At 38.9% G+C, this 20,763-nt stretch overlaps 2 protein-coding genes across 3 annotated transcripts in view; both read right to left on the reverse strand.

Moving 5' to 3' along the window:
* Positions 1–933: 933 nt before the first annotated feature.
* On the reverse strand, positions 934–19,592 carry LOC136254483 (luc7-like protein 3). The gene is made up of 10 exons (XM_066047183.1): positions 19,435–19,592; positions 15,182–15,248; positions 15,092–15,131; positions 14,782–14,923; positions 11,824–11,904; positions 10,956–11,066; positions 4,158–4,328; positions 3,415–3,539; positions 3,067–3,150; positions 934–1,229 (listed from the first exon to the last, which is right to left on the reverse strand). The coding sequence occupies exons 1-10, from the start codon at positions 19,531–19,533 to the stop codon at positions 1,115–1,117; spliced, it is 1,035 nt and encodes a 344-aa protein (XP_065903255.1). The 5' UTR covers positions 19,534–19,592; the 3' UTR covers positions 934–1,114.
* Positions 19,593–20,460: 868 nt separating this feature from the next.
* The window catches only part of LOC136254485 (pleckstrin homology domain-containing family F member 2-like), a 37,105-nt gene continuing 36,802 nt past the window's right edge, over positions 20,461–20,763 (reverse strand). For both annotated transcript variants that reach the window (XM_066047187.1, XM_066047185.1), the window contains one exon: positions 20,461–20,582. In XM_066047187.1, the coding sequence (XP_065903259.1) occupies positions 20,556–20,582 (27 nt within the window). In that variant the 3' untranslated portion in view covers positions 20,461–20,555. The remainder of the gene's footprint in view (positions 20,583–20,763) is intronic.

Consider the following 20,763-nt stretch of genomic DNA (forward strand, 5'->3'; position numbering starts at 1 on the left):
ATCATTAGCACTGCAATTTTACATTTGCTTGGTTTTGCTTTCTAATTTACTTCTAGATCTGTACACAGTAGTTGAAACTCAAATTTCTTTTTTAACTACCAAGAGGTACTACTGCTAGATGATTAATATATTTTAGGTTTGTCCCGTAACACTTGTCTTGTATCACTACATTATGTTTATTTCTTTGATTCCTAATCTTTTTTCTTTCCTGGGGTGCCAGCACTAGATACTAAAGTGCTGGACAAAAATTAATAAGATTGACCATAAAAGGATCAATGAAATGGAAGCACTTGACCCCCATCCACTGTACCGGAATACATTTTTTGGTTTTACACATTTATAAATGGGTGGGGTTCTATACACTTAGATGACTTGTGATAACATTTCAGAGAGATGTGAAGAAATATAGTTATCACCATGTATATGCTGGGTGATAAAATCTAGACTATGTTAGTTACAGCCACATAAATGTTCCTTTCACTATGTGAATTTATGACTAGGGCTATGAAAACAGGTCCCTTTGTACAGGGACTTAAACTCTGTTTACTTGGTAGAGCAGCTAAATCACATGTCATAACAATAAAATGGTCTACTTCATGGCTTTTAGTGGACTCAATCAATTGTTACATTTTTACAGGGGACAATTGTTTGCTAAAATACAACTACACAAATCTAATATCTAGGTATATGCGTAATAAACACAGGATCAACACTTTCTTTCTTCCTGTTAATATTCTGACGGTTTGGCTTAACAGCTTTCTTGGCTGTGTGATAATCTAGCATGCATCTTGATCTGAAAATTTAACTGAAGGTCATTTGTTACAAAAATGTCTTGTAATTTTATGTCGTAATTAACACATCAGGATTTAAAATGTTACAATTTTAAGTCAATAAACACTAGAAAATCTTAATTCCTCCATACCTATGCCCACATTATGTTCATTATTTCATATTAAATGAATGTATGGCATTAACACATCAAACCACTAAAGACAAACATCATCCGATATAGTTACTACAGTAAGCGCAAATTAAAAAAAAAGTTACTTCTACTACATGAAACATAGTGCAAATCACTTGTTCAACGTTGTCACCACAGAGGAAATGCATCTGCTTATCTCCTCCTTCGTTCTGGCGAATCATGGTGACTTGAGTGCCTCCTGCTGTACGGATGATGATGAGGAGATCGATCTCTACCTGAACCTCTTTCTCTTGATCTTCTACGTTCCCTACAAATGAGGTAATTTAAACAATTACACTTGTGAATGCATTGACCAGAGAGATTACAATGGATGAATTACTAACTGATAGGTGATATAATTTCAGTTTGCTGGGATGCATCTGCTACAACACTCTCGAATTCTTGAAAACATAGCCTGTACATTTATTCACTTAAACAAGAAGCAACTGAACTGAATTTGCTAAATGTGGAATTTGAGTATGACTGTTCTATTAGAGTTTCACATATTTGGCTTTTCATATTATGATCCCGTAGAAGGTTTAATCAAGTTATGGTATGGTTAGAAACCAACTGTAAACTAAAAGAGTGGAAACACATATGCTACCAAGAGTTCATAATATAAGTACCACATTTCCTCGTATAAAAGTCTGGGCTTTATTTCCTTTCCAGCATTTTTGACCTGGCCAGTAAACGAATAGAGCCTTTAATTGAGACTGGGCATTTATTTTGGATTGGTCTGACTGATGCCCGGCGTTTAATCAAAATCAGGTGGTGGAAGAACGGGATTACTGTAATGGTAAGCATAGAAAACAGTGATACAGTGTGTTGACTATATAAACAAGTGTACAGCAAGTCTTAATGATTGAAAAATAGTTGCATCATACAGGGAGGTTTCCAACACCTTTGGAAAATAAACACCTGGTCTCAAATAGAGGCTCGGACTATTACTTGAGTCTACTGTTAATGGCTTTAATTGTTTCCCTTGTTGCTGCTGCTTCTTCATATTTGAGTTTAGAGCCTTCTGAGGGATGAAAGTATTACAAGAAATCACATGAGTAGTCCGGGTGAGTCCGCGTGCATGCAGATAAGCTTATAATCGAGACAGGCGTTTAATAGAATGCGGCTTTTATATGAGGAAATATGGTATTATGAACTCTTGATGCTCATAAATAATGCTGCATATGGATTCTAAACAAGTAACAAATTTTGCTGCAAATTTTGCTATTTGCTCACATGGGTGTGGAAAGACAAACAAATATATATACAAATATACACACACATTTTGTGGAAAGCAATTTTTTAGCAAAATCAGGTGTGCTATGGGTGCACACCTGGTTTAAAAACGAGAGGTTAAGCTCATATTAGTGTTGCACCGATATATACATTTTTTTTTACCTTTACCGATACGATTATTTGCCTATACCTGTAACTGATATACTGATATTACACACACCCGATTTCTTCAGAAAAGGGGAGGAGGAGCAGAAATTATTTTGTATAAATTGGGATGTAATCAATATAATTAACTGCGTGGGCGGCAGAACATTTTACAATGTCTGCTACAGTTTTGCCACTAACCCCTTAAAACAGGTAAGCCAGCTTATCATTCAGTGTTTTTTGTGGGATTCCAGGCCTTTTGTGGACTGATTGCATGGGTAGCTGATAACCTGTTATAGCCTTACAGCCATACTTTTGCAAACAAACAAGTCAAAACAGTCATAAAACAGTTACAGCAAATAAATGTTGTACCACTTACTGCTAGTATTCATCGCTTTCTTTACTTTCACCTGTATTTCCACCATAAATAACTGATTTTGGGTTTCAGTTAATCAGCAAAATTATTTCTGCTTCGTAACCAATACCAATACTTGTAAAATTACCAACTAATTATTGGTGCAACACTATCTCATATTTTAGGAATTCCTGTCTCGAAATGCAAACTATTGAACTCGCCATAAAACAATGTTTGATTGGAAACATGGAGTTACATACAGTACATGTGTGAAATTGCTGTGATTTTGATCGAGTGTGGCATGATGTACACTGGGTCACAGGACACTACTATGCATTGATCTATGAGGAAAAATTTACAATCTCATAATTACCTGCTTCTAGAACGATTCTTCCTGGATCTTTCCTTACTCCTACTACGAGATCGTCGTCTCTGGTGTCTGTCCCTTGATCGTGACCTTAATAAATTAATAGAATTTTTTATTCTTATACACTAATTTCTGTTATGTACAGTTGCACACTACTTCACATGTCGAGTCCTGATTTAGTAGAAAAGCCAACTATGACTTCACTACCCTAAAGGAGACTTCATTAATGTAACTGTGCTTGCACATTGCGAGTATTTATGCTAAAATACCACATGTGCATACAGTATGTAATGTCCATTAAAATAGTCCCAAGATCTAACATGTATGTATAATTATCACACTAAAAAAACGCACCTGCTTTTTGAAGATCGAGAAGACCTACTCTCACGACCCTTACTGCTTGACTTCTCTGCTTCACGGGACTCTCGCTTCTTCTTGTATTCCTCACGCATCTGTTGTCGACGCTCTTCACGACTTTTCTATAATCCAAAGATGCCACTAATGCAAGTACAAGGTACACAAGATGGCCTTTAGATCCCAATAAGTGATCTTATTTGCACACGTATAAACAAAGATAAAACGCTATCATTGATATTTACATGGCATTTTACAGGGTACCTGAATCACAATTTACAATGGTACTCTCCAATCAGGTTTCTTCATTCAGACCTACTACCTGTGTCGCTGTTTCCCACTGAAGACATTATGTACTGTACTAGTACATTGGGAGAATGTACAGTATTAAGGTATGTAGCAGCAGTTGCAGCTATGAATAAACTTTAGCATGCACTCATTGGCTAACCTGATGGAAATGTTACCTCAAAACAATGAAATATAATAACAGTGCATCAATGACAGGAGATACACATCTGTAATTGCAATGTACATGTTTATGTATTTTACGTAGTACGTAGACACTATTAAAAACAAATCAAGAGATGATGGAATAGAACAAGGCATTAGTTAAAATATTATTAAAAAGTGGATGAAGCAGCATAAAACACTGTGGAACTGTAGCAATACATAAACGTACTAAACAAAAACAAATACTTTACATTCAAATACACATCAGTTTATAATCAAGCACAACCATTAACCTTAATTTCTGTAATGGTAGCTCTAATACGAGCATATCCAAGATGCTGCTTTCCCAAAAGGTGCGAGTCAACTCTACTTTGAGTATCACCAATGACAAGGAAAGAGCCACACACATCACAAACTTCCATTTTCACATGGAAATCATCTGCAGCTTCAAATCCAGCAATAACCTGTAGACAGCACAATAAAAATATATTTGCTCCTTGCAACTTGGTTGTAAAGCATGGTTTGGCTTACAAGCAACGAAATCTATATGATGAGCTGGCCATGAAAGCTAATAGCACAAAGTAAGCACACCATAACTTTAAATAAAATTATAATTAGAAAACAATTAAAACAGCTAGTAACGGCTTCCTAGCTAGTGCATGTACCTCATCCACTGGTGGTTGAAAACCAAATCATGCATGTACTACATACTAAACTTGTATGTATGTGGCTTGATCAATATGGCTTTTTTAAAACCAAGATTGAGACATGTTAAATAATTTTAAAAATTGGACGTCATGCTTCAACACTTCAATAGTGTCATAATAGGGATCGCCCATGTTGTTTTTCCAACAGAAAGCATACCAAAAAATCATCCTGAAAAGTGCCCTTCAACTGAAAGCTACCTGTTTGTAACCTGGAGAATAGGTCTACTAGTGAGTATCAAGAAATGACAAGTATAGACAAATCTGAAATTTGCCATTTTATTACTTTCATGTTACAATAATGTTTTTTTTCACCATAAGTTATTCACGATAAAAGCTACATAGCCATACTCACTGAGTCCTTCCATGTGTCCATAATGTACTAATAAACCCATATTCCACAGATTGCCAACCAGCATTAGTTACTAAAGCATTCTTACAAGATTCCTCAAAGGATATTTGATTTAAACAATAACAGGATCTTGTTGCACCTTTTCAGAACAAGGAATGCAGCTTGAAGGTAAATTAATTATATTTCAGAAGGCTCAGTCTCACATATCAATGGTATTTGGCCTAATTCCTAATATTACCAGCTGTTAGTAGTTGTTATTATATGGGCATGCACTCCACGTGCTATTCAGTGCATGCGCATGGAAAGACCCTACAAATACCCACCACGCTTCACACCTTCGACCTTTTTCTCAGCTCACCATTGTTGGTAGTTTCGTTCAAGTGTCTTATGAAGACTAGTCTCATGGCAGCAGTTTCAGAAACTACAGCAGCAGATGAAGCAGATCCAGGATACACTTCGTATTAACCAGCCCGCCGTTGTTTCACCGGAAAGTAACTCTCCCAGGAACACTTCGACTGGATCATTGTGGGCTGATGAAATGGACCGTCAAGACCCTCCAGGTAAAGAAGAGTCTTCTGGCATCCTGGCTACTACTCCTCGAGCTTCGCGGAAAATGGCAGAAGTCAGTGAGCACATAGAACAGCACCTGGTGCGTAGTTTTGCGTGCCTGGAGAACGAGGATCAGCATCGTCTGACTGACTGCTTTGCACTACCGAAGGTAGCGGTAACAAAGACCCCAGAGCTTGACAAGATTATAGTGGTACAGTGCTCGGAAAGCAATGACCAGGCCCTCGCCAGGATTCAAGCATTAAACTCGGATGCCCTTGGCCCCTGACAGAACTGCTGGAAATGAGGATGAAGAGATACCAGACCTACAGGAACAAGTAGGGCATGCAGTGGAGTATGCAATCACCCTCCTGGGGAATGCCTTTGCACAGATGTCTGCATTACGCCTACAGAGGTGCTCGAAGAGTACAATAAGGAGCTGCTGACCTTTGCCCAAGGAAGAGAGGCGGAATTTCTCTAGGCTGCCCCAGAACTCTTTGGACCAAAGTTTCCTCATGATGCCACTGAACACCTTGAGCAATTGACAGCACTGCAGAAGGCAAAGTCTTCAAGCAGCAGCAGCAGCAGCAGCAGCAGCAGCAGCAGCAGCAGCAGCAGCAGCAGCAGCAGCAGCAGCAGCAGCAGCAGCAGCAGCAGCAGCAGCAGCAGCAGCAGCAGCAGCAGCAGCAGCAGCAGCAGCAGCAGCAGCAGCAGCAGCAGCAGCAGCAGCAGCAGCAGCAGCAGCAGCAGCAGCAGCAGCAGCAGCAGCAGCAGCTCGTTGGGTTTTTGGAAGCCCCCTCCCACCACTTCAGTCACCACCATTACTTTGGTCCAAGGCAGCGACCACAACCTTACTCTCAGCAGAACAAAGCATCAAGAAGGTGCCAAAGGGACCCAAATGACAATTAATAGACAATTGTACTGTATGTCACAATTTAATAACTGTCAATCCTATGTTACTGAAAGCACAAAGCATGGGGTTCAAAAGTCCACCAAAGGCAATGGAGTCTTTGATGGTGGCAGGGAGGCTGGCTTCCTTTGCAGACACTTGGAAGGTGTTAACAGAGGATCTTTGGGTACTGAATACCATAGAAGGTTACCAGATACCCTTCAAGGAGGTACCAGTGCAAGCCTTAGGCCAGGTTCTCAAAAGGACAAGAGGCCCTGTTGAGAGCAGAGATAGAGTCCCTTCTTCTGAAGGGTGCCATCTCCACAACCCAGAGGGTTTTTACTCCAGTCTCTTTCTGGTCCCCAAGAAGAATGGTCAGATGAGACCTGTCATCAACCTGAAGCAACTCAATCAGTGGGTGGAGACATCTCACTTCAAGATGGAAGGCATCTCAATCCTGTGGGACCTCCTGAGAATGGGGCACTGGATGGTGAAAGTAGAACTGAAAGATGCATACTTGTGTATCCAACATAATAGCAGACAGCAAGTCCAGACTGGAAGGGGACAGATCCGACTGGAAGGGGACAGATCCGACTGGATGCTATCCCACACTGTGCTCCTGAAGATCAACCAACTGATGGGTCCACTGGAAGTGGATACATTTGCCTCCAGACTAACCCACCAACTGCCACGTTTCTTTAGCTGGAGACTGGACCCACTGGCAGAAGCAGTAGATGCATTCCAACAGGATTGGAGCAAGGTGAGAGGTTAGGCCAATCCCCCATGGTGCCTGATAGGTCATGTCCTCAACAAGATCAAGGCACAACAAGCACAAGCAGTTCTGGTAGCCCCAGTTTGGAAGAGCCAGGCATGGTACCTGGTAGTCTTGGAGATGTTGATGGACTACCTTTGCCTCATTCCTCCACAAGAGAACTTGCTGCAGAGAGGACAGGACCACAGGGGGATGGACATAGTGCTTCAACTAGCTGTCTGGCCTGTCTCAGGGAGAAGTACCAAAGTGATAGCCTTTCAACAGAAGCTTCAGAGCTCATGTTGGCCTCCTGGGGGATGAAGACCTCGCAAACATATGACTCCCTATTCAGAAGATGGGCTAGCTGGTGTTCTGAAAGAAGTCGCAATCCCATTTCTGGACCTATAGCGGATGTGGTTAATTCCTGGCCTACCTGCATAAGGAAGGGTATCAATCCAGGTTCCTGAATGCCTACAGGTCAGTAATCTCCTCAGTGCATGACACAGTGGATGGAGTGGAGGTAGGGAAGCAACCTGTAATCAGCAGGCTGTTGAAAGGAGTTTACCATGCTAGACCCCCGTTACCTAGGTATAGTTCTACCTGGGATGTGCAGGTGGCATTGCAGTACACTGATAACCTGGGACTGAAGTTGCTCACTTTTAAATTGGTGATGCTGTTTGCATTAACAAGACCATCATGTTCAGCTGATCTGGCAGCACTACAACTAAACAGACGTCGATAAAAGCCAGAGGGAGTTGCCTTCTTAACAGTAGCACTGGCAAAGCAGTCATCACAAGGAAGAGTCCTTAGAGACTTCTCTTCTTTCCATCATTTCCACCCAACACGAACTTATGCCCAGTGGAAACTTTATGACAATATGAGGCAGCCACAGCCACCTTGCAGGCTGACTCTTGCAAGCTGTTTGTGGCCATCAAGAAGCCCCACAAGCCAGTAGCTTCCTGTACTATTGCATGTTGGTTGAAGGAGATGCTAAAGATAGCAGGTATCGATGCGTCTATTTTTTCAGGTCATTCAGATAGGGGTGCATCAACTTCAGCTGCAGCAGGAGCTGGTGTTACTATGAATGATATCATGGAGTACAAAATCAGTGTTCCGAAGGTTCTATTACCGACCGTCTCATGATACGTCATATGGTAGAACAGTGCTGTCATCTTCAGCTACTGGTGAGACCTAACCTTTTGTTTGTTTTCTTCGACATGCATTGTGTAACCACAATACAAAGTAAGTGGCTCGACTTCACACATGATAGCTACAAACAACACCATTGATATGTGAGACTGAGCCTTCTGAAATATAATTGCCAAATGGCTTAGATCATGCAGTGATTACAGGGGGTACATGCTAATTGGAATTACATGAAAAAGGTGAAGTCGAGCATATCAATGGTCCACCCACCCTACCCTATACCAAATGGGTTCACTAATTCACAAGTTGAAGGTGTGAAGCATGGTGGGTATTTATAGGGTTTTTCTATGCGGATGTGTTGAATAGCGATGTGTTGAATAACGACTACTAACAGCTGGTAATATTAGGAATTAGGCCAAACACCATTGATATTCTCGACTTTACCTTCTTCATATAATCCCAAATAGCATGCAATCATTGCATAATCTGAGTCATTTGGCAATTAATCAATTAATTGAAGAACTAAGTAAGTTGTTGCAGGCGGAGAAAACACACTATCTCATAAAGTGACTTATAGAACTTGTCACTGCAAAGCTAGGCAGTAGAAAAAGAATCATTATTCACTTCAATAGGCTAAAGTTATATCCTGCTAATACGTGGAACAAGTCACAACACACACTGACACACAGGACAGCTCATTAGTGTTGTGAATTAGTATGGAAAAACTGGTTATTAACTGGTATTGTTTAGGTCAAACCAATTATTGAAAAAGCCAATAAACCAGTTTTGCCCACCCACTTGGTAAATCATAAATTACCCTTGCTGACAAGTGTAACATAACCTCAAAGCATGTGTACTTGATTTGGTGCAATGTATTTCACGGACTGGACTCATGTACTGGACTTGCGGACTAAGCTGGAAACAGCAATAATCCAGGATCTCTTTCAACACTGGAGAGTCAAGCTACAACTGCTGGTACAGCTCTTCCTTACAAATCATGAAACGAATGCGTGCACCAATTAATTAGAATACACTTACAATACACGTGTACTAGCAGTGATAAAGGGTGATAGAGGCTATTGTTGTACCATAAATGGTTTCCTTTGTTGCTTCAGTACTTGCTGTAGCATTAGTGTTAGGGCTGTAGTGATGAGCCAGTTTATTTGCATAGCCCCATCACATCACCCGGTGCACCACCTATAGCTACCTACTAAGAATAATTACTGGCTCATCTCTACAGCCCTAACACTAGTGATAAAGCAACAAAGGAAAACATCTATGCTACAACAATAGCCTCTATCACCTTTATTACTGCTAGTACACGTGTATCGTAAGTCTATTCTAATTAATTAGTGCATGTGTTAGTTTCATAACTTGTAAAGAAGAGCAGTACCAGCAGTTGTAGCTTGATAGTGGTGTCTCCAGTGTTGCAAGAGATGGATAATACCTGGATTATTGTTTAAAAGCTGTTTCCAGCTTAGTCCGTGAGTCCAGTCTGCGAAATACATTACACCACTTGATTTCATCATTAATAAAACTGCAAACCAATTTGTTGCACCTATTAAGATACAGTGTACTTAGAAAAGCATTAGTCAAAATAATTTATTCCTTAAAGAATTAAGAACACACTTGTACACATGAGGTTGATATGTAAGAGCCATGTACTTCACAATACATAAACAAGTGCAACTAAAGGACACAGAACTGTAGCATACAGCCAACAGAAGGGTAAAGAAATTTTGGTGTGAAAGTAAACAAGCAAGGTGTTTGTCAATTATGATGATTTTGAAGGTTGTTAAAAGAGAAGTATATACGACAAATTGCAAGCACATGGAGCTTTACCAAATCTAAGATAGCTATACCTGTATGGGAGGCATGGTGTACACTAAAGTTTTGCTATCGATGTCAGGTGGTATGACACCTCTAGCAATCACGTACGCCCTTCATCACAAATCACGAATGATTTCCATCCACACAAACAATTTAGTGGCACAAAATTAGTGTTAATCATGACTATCCTTCAGAACCCTCACTATGGCAATCACACGAGAATTTTCAAATCAAGTTTCAAAGATTTCAAATAACAAATTAGCTAGGTTTCAAATCATGAACTGATTTCAAATCATGTACCCCTCAATCAATGTACTCAAGTCGGCCTGCATTAATCAAACAATTGTACGAATGTCTGCAGGTTAAGGTCCTACTCTTTTGCTGGAAAGAAGCGAAAATACACACAGCAGATATATTGTAAGGAAAAATTTTCACAATCACTTTTTTGTTCCTAATTTGGCACTGGCTATGGATTGAATAAACCTCTGTCCTCTGTTTCAAATGAAAGACTCTCCAGTATGCGGACCAGTACATAGGCAACAAGGTAAGCATTACTAATCATCATAAATGGAAAGTGGTTATACATCTTTGTAAACCTACACAATGTGCTACCATGTGGGATTCCAAGATCAAATTAATTAACTCTCACCAAATGTAAATTATTAAGCAAATGCCAAATATATATATTTTTAAATTTTTATTAAGGCTTTACAGCACAAGTGCTGAAGGTCTGTAGGACACCTGGTCCTATAGCCTGTTTAAAGTTGTTTCATAAAGTGTGTTTGAAAAGGTGGAGTATTCTGTTCACCAAAATTTCTGCTTATACAGTAGTTGGAAAGCCACTTGTCTACAGAAAGGAAAAAACATACTTACCCTTGATCCTGTGCGTGCGCCATAACTGTTTTTCTCCTTCTCTAATGCTTCTACTTGAGCCATCATTGCTTGTGCTTCATCCACCATTCCCTGTGCACCCAATTCCTCAATCTTCAAAAAATGGAACAAAACAAAATTAACACACACACACACACACACACTTTTAACATTCACAATTAAACTTTCTTTTAAAATTTTTTTCATCATTTATGTACTAAAAAGTACAGTATATATAAGAAAAAAGGTCAGTTCCTACTTTGACTACACATGTGCAGAACCAGCAGTTGTTACGTTTTACAAGAGCATGTGTATATCAGACCATAATTGAAGGGGCAATGTGTCATGAATTTGTTTTGCTGTTCAAGGTTCAAGATTACATAAACACATGATTTCTGTATTGTCAGTGAGTGGGAGAACAATCTTAAAATATTGTAGCATTATGCAGTAAGCAAGCTATAGCATACAACAGTAGGCAACTATGCATACTGTACCTGACTTCCAATTGGAAAAAAAAAAAAAACAGCCACTTAATTGTACTATAATTTTAGAGGGCAGTCGGGGAGCAGTATCTATACATGGATGGATTCTGTACAAATAAGAACTGGCTTCAGTTGTAAACAAATCCACTTATCTGAACAGTTTTGAGTAAGTCTTGGAACAAAGGTGTCTGGATAACTGAGGATCCACTGTAGTTAGATTACATGTACGTTTACATACATTCTAAGTGTTGTAAACCCGGGTAGCTAAGTACATGTTTCACCCATTCTGTTCTACTGGAGTGTGCCTAACAGATGCCTACACCATATGTAAAAGTGGCTCTTATGTACAGGATGTAAAAGTGGTTAGTATACGCACATACTGTACCTACCTGAGTAAGATGCTCGTTAATAGCTGTGGATATATCATTGATTTTATCACGAACAGTATCCTCAACATTTCCAATCATTTTCTGTAGGGAACACAAATTGTATTATCTACATCATTCACCATTGAATCACAATTTCCAACCATGTTTCCTTATCAAACAATACAGTAGTACAAAATAGTAGGATTCTCCTAAATGAATAGCGCCCACCAAAATACTACTATTACAAAACCATTGCAGATCATATGTGACAAAAATCACCTTTACGGAATAGTCTTACCAGACAAACAAAAAAAACTTAGAGATGATTGGATATTAAAAATTCTAAAACACTATTTTGGAGATGTCACATTAACTATTTGAAGCGTTTAAGATACTGTAAGACGGAGCAGATACCGTTCTTCATTTGTAACATGGTGTAACGGCCTGAACATAGCTGAAAACAAAGCGTAATGGCCACTTCACATTTTAGTAATTGAAAGTAAACACATTCAGACAAGTTTGGTATCCATTCATTCTTTTGATGTGGTATGCATGGGTTAACCAGTCATAACATTTCCAGTGCACATTATATAGCACTAGCATTGGTACCTGCGCTACGTGCAGGACCATTTCACATTAGCAAGCCTAATAATGTGAACATGGGATTAACTAAACAGCAGAATTGTAGCTAAACCAATAATTATCAAGACATGTGCAAATTATGTGGTGCTGTCCTATCATGCAGGTACTGTAATAACGTGGTCAACAAAGCGTATTAAAGACTGCAAGCAAAAGTTTGAGCATAATACACAGGTACACACTTCCTGGCTATAATTTAGGCATTACATCACAAAGAATTAGAGTTACAAAAAGAAGTCACTAAAAAGACAAACCAATTGGCCTGCCCTATACCTATATTTCATTGTACCTACCCTAAGTCCAGGACCGTTTCACATTAACCACAGTAATATGATTCAGTGCTTTAGGAATACAGTATTAAAGATCATGTCCTAAACTGAGTAGTATGCATGGTGATTATCATGAATGCCATCATGCAAGCCTAATAGTTAAAGTGATGTGAACATGTAGTTAACTAAACAGCAGAATTACATGTAAGCTAGACCAATAATTATTAAGACATGTGCAAATTGCGGTATCCTATCATGCAGGCACTGTAATAATATGGTCAACAGTATTTAAAACAGTTGTAGCTAACTGCAAGCGACTGAAGGTTTGAGCAGAATTTACTTAATACACAGGTACACATCACAAAGAATTGGAGTTATAAAGAGAAGGCACTTACTCTAATAGAACATATGGGACAATCACAGACAAATGAACATGCATACCCAATTGGCTTGCCCATGCCTGCCCTATACCTATTAAATGTGCTACTGTAGACTATACTTTTCCAACAGTCCATATGTGCTATGAACCTGCTATGAGAAAAAGTCGAGTTAGAAAAAGTATGCACAAAAAAGGTGCATAAAATGTAAAAAAAGTTTTTGTCACTGGTGGGATTCGAACCCACACCCTACCAGCACAGAGGTGCTTTACCGGCTGAGTTGTTTATTGTGTGGTTAGCAATGGAATGCAGCTGAAGTTTTCTCTACAACATGGCCTTCAATGTGCTGTACCGGACAAAGGAATGCACTTAAAAGCTTGCAATGAACTTTGCAATGTAGCCAAATGGTGAGCATTTCATTTTGCATGTGAATCGTGTCGATACGTGCACAGATTGCCGAGTAATCGTTGCCAATAGCTGACACGAAAAAGTGGCACTGAGAAAAAAAAGTTGTCATGGGTTGGAATCGAACCCTGGACCTTTGGGTTAATAGTTCTATGCGCTAACACTTTGGCTGTTTGTTCGTGGCCTGCATGGCACACCGCAGCAATGGATAACAACAGCTGGGTGAGCATTAAATAGGACGAGCACACAACCAATCATCCTAGAATGATCAACCTTCACTAAACTTACTTACCTATACTCCTGATTCAAACCTATTTAAAGAGGTTTTGAAACCCATTTAAAAAGCAAACACAACCACTGGACTCCACTAACTCAAAAAGAGGTGTCTTAACTAGACAGATGCTATCAGCATCATGGGGCTAGCCTGTTTAGTTGTAATTGTGCTTCCTATGATCAGGTGACTGTATGGAATTGTTCTAGTTATGTAGGTAGTTAAACAGTGGCATTCATTACATATAGTGGAGCATGTTCATTCAGTAACGAATAACTACCAATTAAAAACAATTCATTTGAAGCCGGCATTTACATTTCGTTTATATAGCTACCACAAGGGGGTGACATGCAGGCATTCACTGGAGGTAGATCTGTGACCGCGGTCAAAGTCTAAGTCAAAGGTCAAGGGTGAAAATTTCCAACCCACAATCGAAAAGTATTGAAATATCATCGCTAATTAAGTCACCAATCAAAGGCTCTTATTCACTGGTCAAGACGAAATTTTGGCTAGTCAAGACTTTGACTGCAGTCGCAGATGCACATCCCTACGTGACACCCCCTTGTACCACTGCATATTGTGGTTGGAAGTGTCGAAGACTGCGCAGTGAGTTCACATGGTAAATAATCTGAAGTGATGAATGGTTCTACTAATTAACAATACATTTCTCTTTACAAGCAGCTGTCAATAGTGTTAAGGTACAACAACGACATAGGGGATAAATATGACTTCAGACCACAGGGATCTAGTAACCCTCAAGCCCTGTGCTTCTCTCAGGCACCACGGCAAAAGGCGGTTACTAAATTACTTAGACCCCTGTGGTCTGATGTCTAACTATTACATAGATAAGCAAATTTAACGAAGGTAGATTATTCTAGAATTGGTTGCATGCCTATCCTATTTAATGCCCGCCCAGTTGCTCTTTATCCATTTTGCCACACAAAGTAAAATTACTGTAACTATTGATCTAAGCCAATATATACACTTCAATATAATATAGTCCTCACATACAACATACCTCAGCTTTAGCTGAAGCACTTCTTTTCAGCCTTGCATATCCTCTCTCTATTCTCTTATCAAGCTGATTAATAATATCTTCAAGGTAGTCCAAAAATCGTTCTTCATAACCCTTACTGTACCTCTCCTTGCTTTCTTCATACCTATATATACGCACATACGATGTCATTTAGTATGGTAGTTCTAGATCGCAAACTTTCCTACAGTACGATAAAAATATTGACAAGAAAAATTTTCACATTACAGGAGCATAAAATGTAAATCTTTCCATCACACATACAGCAATAATGCATACACTTATACAAGCTTACATTCTCTTCAAATCTGGATCATGAATTTTATCACATGGACCTGAATCAATAAACAATATAATTCCATACCAGATATATTGTGAAACTTACCAACATCAGATCTTGTGTTAGTGAAAAGTTCTGAAGGACAAAAGCCACACAGATAGTATTTGCACACCTGTAATTGAGAATTACCCATCAAAAAATTATATGTCAAAATATTCATTAGAAATTCTCACTGCAGCCACATGTATGAATGTAACAGTATGCCTTTAATTCTGCATGGTACCATGATTAATATTATAGTACTTGGGAAACAAAAAAATTGAGTAAGAAGAACAGAGATTATTAGTTGTGATCATGAAACAACTGCATAGGGATGGAGAAGTAAGTGCATGGTAATATAAATCACAATCTCTATTGCTATTGAGGCAAAATAGGGATTTGTGATTTATATTACCACCTCAGTGATCCCTTCTCCATCCCTATATCATTTCTTGTTTATGCAGACCACAATAACGATATCCATTTTCTCCTTGTTCAAATTATATATTTTTTTGTTTCCCTCAAGATACAACCTGTGTGAATCCATGACGAGAACCAGAAAAGCTGGCAAGACATCTCAAATACAAGATGATGCTGTGTTAATAAAGGTTTTTGTTTTCTAAAGCATTTGCGAGATAAGAGCAAATTACTTCTAGTTTTGAGATGTGTAAGATATAGAAGAGACACTTTGAAACACCACTTACAGCAATGCATGGATCTATATATTAGACTATTCTATATCTTTAGGCATCTTAAAATTAGAAGTCTTGCTCTTATTTCAAACATAAATGCTATACATTGAAATCCAATTTTGAATGTTTTAGAATTTTGTATAAATTTCTCCATTGTCACAAAAGTGGAGTGTTCTTTATGCGAAGCACTTTAATTGAAGTTAAGCGCTTTTGTGGTGAGCCATTTCATTCATATACCAGTGAAAACTACGGTGAAGTGGATTTATCTATCTATGCATCTACTAAAAGGGTAGTTAGTTTCGTACAGGAGGGTAGGACAGCTAATATGAACTGTATATATTATACTATGCTTGAAATAGTTTACACGAGTCCAGTGAATTACTGCAGAAAACAATGGAAAGTTTTACAGGATCCAGTAATGTAAGGATAAATCTACCTGCAGGCACTTAACCTATAAACTATTTTGTCCACTACATCAACATAAAAATATTTTAGAAACTAACAAAACTTGCATACTATTTACAATTTCATATCCTCATCCCTCAAAGTGTCCTTTTTTAAAATTCCAGTACCACTTCAAACAGTGCTTGTTGTCAACTCCTATAGTTGTTACTTTAAAGGAATCAAGTACCATTCAGATTTTTGACTGTCATCAGCTTTCAATATCTTACATGGTAGGATGTAATCAAGAGAACAGCATATGTGTAATAGCAGTCTCTCAGAATTCGTACTGATTGTGATTGCGTCTGAAATACTTCGCTTGATATTTAGTGGACCTATACTCACTGCAAAGAACTACCAGGTGAGTGAATGCACGATGCTTTTCATTAGATCTATAGGATTTTTGCAAAAAAAAAAAACATGGAGATAGGGCGTTACTATTCAGTGGACTGGACTACTGGACTGGAACACTGGACTGACATATTTTTGGCTTTTGAACATTCTATAATTGGATTTATGGAGTCTTGCTAGTACTAGCACCCTTAGGGCACCTGCAGCCCACTCAAACGCTGAAGAGTGGAATATACGAAAACTGTATTTCACCGTTCATTATGCCACTATACAGCACTTATTTAGGGTCCGCAATACGAAAAATCGATATCCTCCAATCAACTACCTAACTATTGCCATGTGTTAGACTGAGTGTAACTTGATTAACACCAGCGTGGCAGCTAAGTTTGTCACTTTCTTCTGGTAGAAAACGATTCAAATGTCTTAAAATCACGTGATTTTTCGTTGCAGAATTTTGTAGGGTTCTTCGTATGCCACGATATTCACTCTCAACATTGTTCAAGTAGTCTATCATCAACTCAAAGAATTGATGGTTTGATTTTATTGGTCTGCAGCTTTTTGGCGACAGACAAAATGTTTCTTGCTCTGGAGCACAGGACAAGCAGAGCAGCAACTGCGCCGTGGGTCAGCAATGACCAGTACTAGGTAAGTACCTGCATGCGGAGTATGGTTATAATTGAAGTTTGTTAGCCATCTGGTTGAGCCATCTATATGATGAAATTCGGCCAAAATGACACGATTTTTGCAAACAAATACCAGAATCGTTGATACATCAGTGAGACAGTCTCCAACAGCAAGGATACAAAGCTTATAAACACCTAACAATACTGCTATCTCGCCCAGTAAACGCATAGAGCAATCCAATGCATGAAATAGGCACTCACGTGATCGATATTCAAATCTCGGAAAATACAACCATAATCTATTCCAATGACATTAAAATCACTTGGAATCAAGTGAAAATCAGTTTGTGTGCATTAGGTTCAACATTTGGATTAGCCCAGCAGTCTGAGACTCTCCCTATCATGCCATCAGAGCATAAAACACACCTACACTGGCCCAGACCACGCCTGAGTGAACAATTAACACAAATACTTATAAAAGGAGCACACTGCATGGTTCCTATTCAGAAATGAAAGCGATTTCATGGGTATTTCCGCGATTTGAATTTCGATCATGTGAGTGCCTATTTCATGCATTGGATTGCTCTATGCGTTTACTGGGCGAAATAGCCGTATTGTTAGGTGTTTATAAGCTTCGTATCCTTGCTGTTGGAGACTGTCTCACTGGTGTATCAACCATTCTGGTATTTGTTTGCAAAAATCACGTCATTTTGACCAAATTTCAGCATATAGATGGCTCAACCAGATGGCTAACAATTATAACCATACTCCGCATGCAGGTACTTTACCTAGTACTGGTCATTGCTGACCCACGGCGCAGTTGCTGCTCTGCTTGTCCTGTGCTCCAGAGCAAGAAACATTTTGTCTGTCGCCAAAAAGCTGCACAGATCGTGCTGCCACCGGAAACTGACCAATAAAATCAAACCATAAATACTTTGAGTTGATGATAGACTACTTGAACAATGTTGAGAGTGAATATCGTGGCATACGAAGAACCCTACGAACTGCTGCAACGAAAAATCACGTGATTTTAAGACATTTGTATCATTTTCTACCAGAGGAAAGTGACAAACTTGGCTGCCGCGCTGGTGTTATTCAAGTTACACTTAGCCTAACACATGATAATAGTTAGGTAGTTGATTGGAGGATATCGATTTTTCGCATTGCGGACCCTAACTTATTCCTTACCCTGTAATGCTGCAGGAAGTGCAGGGAATGTGATAGCGATAGATAACTGGCAATGATCAACTTGCCAGTAGACAATATCCTTCGAGATATCCTTAGAGCAAGCTTGAGGAGCAAGCTAGTCTTGCTGCCAGACTTCTGTTTCAGTGCAGGGGCTTATCAATTAAAGACTATAAGCGCCTGTCCTCAGCGCCCGTGCTGAAAAATATCTAATTAGTAAGCCCCTGCACTGAATTAGAGGTCTGGCCACACAAGACTAGCTAGCTGCTTAAGCCGGCTTGCTCAAAGGATATTGTCTACTGGCAAGTTGATCACTGGTTAACTATTGCTGTCACATTCCCTGCACTGTCTGCAGCTTTACAGGGTAAGGAATTTGTAATAGTGGCATAATGAACGGTGAAATAGTTTTCTCATATTTCAATGGCATTTGAATGGGCAGCAGGTGCCCTAAGGGTGCTAGCTTACTAGCAAGACTCCATAAATCCAACCACAGAATGTGCAAAAACCAAAAATATCCCCTTTTAAGTTGCAAAAATAGCACAAATGTGAATTTGTGCCACTGGACAAGATTGACACATGAGCTTATGCTACTACAAGATAGCTAGGCTGAGCCTGTACAGTATGCGGAAAATAATGGAAGAATACAGAATAATGGAATATTTAGAGCTGACAGTAACTGGGCTGTGGATGGGAAAATTTATTTGAAGTGACCTAAGTATTTATATTTTGTGAATGAACTTGTGAAATCGTTTCTTGCCTTACAGTATCCTGATTTCGACTCCATGTAATCACCTAAAGTTGTTTCTTGCAGGACACAAACAAGCCAGTAATTAAAGGTATCCAACAATAAACTGCGGCAAATTAGTTAAAACACTGGGGTGGCTTTTACTTTGTATCTTAATGCGTTTCTATACACAGCCAAGACCGTTTCGATACAAAGAAAACAAACTAAAAGCCTCGGTTCTCAACAAGACCTCACTATATGTCCCTTTGCATTTATATACCCACTTCACAAAACTAAACTTACGCCATCATCTGACCAATGTTTTTCCTTTACTCGGTCACCTGGTAGAGCATTTCTGGCGCTGCCCATCAACTGGTCCAACAATGTGGCGTTAGCCGCCATTTCGGTCCCACCGTGCCTAACTTAAGTTGGTAAATTTACGTAATTTCGCAGGTTTAGTGCTCGCATACTGCGTACAGTCAATAAAATTTGTGATGTGGTGCATGTTTATTTTGATATCTACAGTGTAACTATGACTGTTTTAATTACCAAAGAAATTTACTCAAGAGATTCACTGCAACTCTTTTGACCTTTTCATTATGTAGATTACAATGTCTGGTAGCTATTTGCAGGCTACAATTATTTCCAAGGTAAGGCTTTATATAATAGTGATATAATTTTTTTTGTCAGTGCCTGTATTGCCTCATGTATTCCCCATTGTTTTTCTGAATAATAAAATATTGAGCACATGCAGGTCAGTTTTAATCACTCATCTTTATGCAGGACCAGCCAGAATTGCTTTTTGGATTGCAACGGTAGCCATCCAACATTATAACATTTAAAACAAGAAATTGAACCAACTAGTCTTATCAACTGTCTTGAGTGCAACCATGTTTAAACATTGGAATAGACCTGAATCTATGTGAAAATTGTACGTATAGCTAGCTATTTTGACATGTATTGGGATAATGAAAATGACCCAACCACCTGCACTTCAAATTTCTGATGAAACACCCAAATAGTGGCCTTAACAAAATATTTATACAGTGTAGACCATTGTTACAAAAACACAGTGAACTTACCAGCCATTAAGTTGGCCCAAGTCCACCATACAATATTTGCACTTACAAAAGACAGTATCCAGTTTTGTGTAAATGATACACAATAGCAACATGTATTAACAGCCTAAATAACCACATTATTTTACATTGAAAGTCGTACTTTCTAGAAAATGTTAGGGCACAATGCTCATTTTATAGATAGCATTGCAATAATCCTAGGTGACACCAGCAGTACCAGCAACAGCATGCCATTAACGTTATGCCACTGTTCTTAGATACCACATTACATATTTATAGCAAAATAAGATTGCAAATAGTACTTCAAATAATGTTAAATTTTGATTTAATATTCACAAGTCTTCTCTATTGCTGATAGAACTGCGGGTGCTCCTGTAACGAAAAAGAAATGATTAACACACAAACGTGTAACCACTGTGCACAGTACTTATGAAACTTCAACTACACTGACAATACGTACCAATACAAGCTCTACTCTACATGCTCATCTTAATTTTCAGCCCCATTAGACTATCTGTTGAAACAATCTACTTATTGTAACAGATCAGTTGAA

This window comes from Dysidea avara, chromosome 4 (assembly GCF_963678975.1).
Source record: "Dysidea avara chromosome 4, odDysAvar1.4, whole genome shotgun sequence".
In the NCBI taxonomy this organism is placed as follows: domain Eukaryota; kingdom Metazoa; phylum Porifera; class Demospongiae; order Dictyoceratida; family Dysideidae; genus Dysidea; species Dysidea avara.

What these genes read in the sequence shown, in the direction of transcription:
- LOC136254483 (XM_066047183.1), bottom strand. Translation starts at nt 19,533, where the DNA reads ATGGCGGCTAACGCCACATTGTTGGACCAGTTGATGGGCAGCGCCAGA. An exon ending in TAACACAAGATCTGATGTTG is followed by an intron (nt 15,132 to 15,181) that starts GTAAGTTTCACA and finishes TTATTGATTCAG; the next exon opens with GTCCATGTGATAAAATTCAT. An exon ending in GTGCTTCAGCTAAAGCTGAG is followed by an intron (nt 11,905 to 14,781) that starts GTATGTTGTATG and finishes TGTTCCCTACAG; the next exon opens with AAAATGATTGGAAATGTTGA.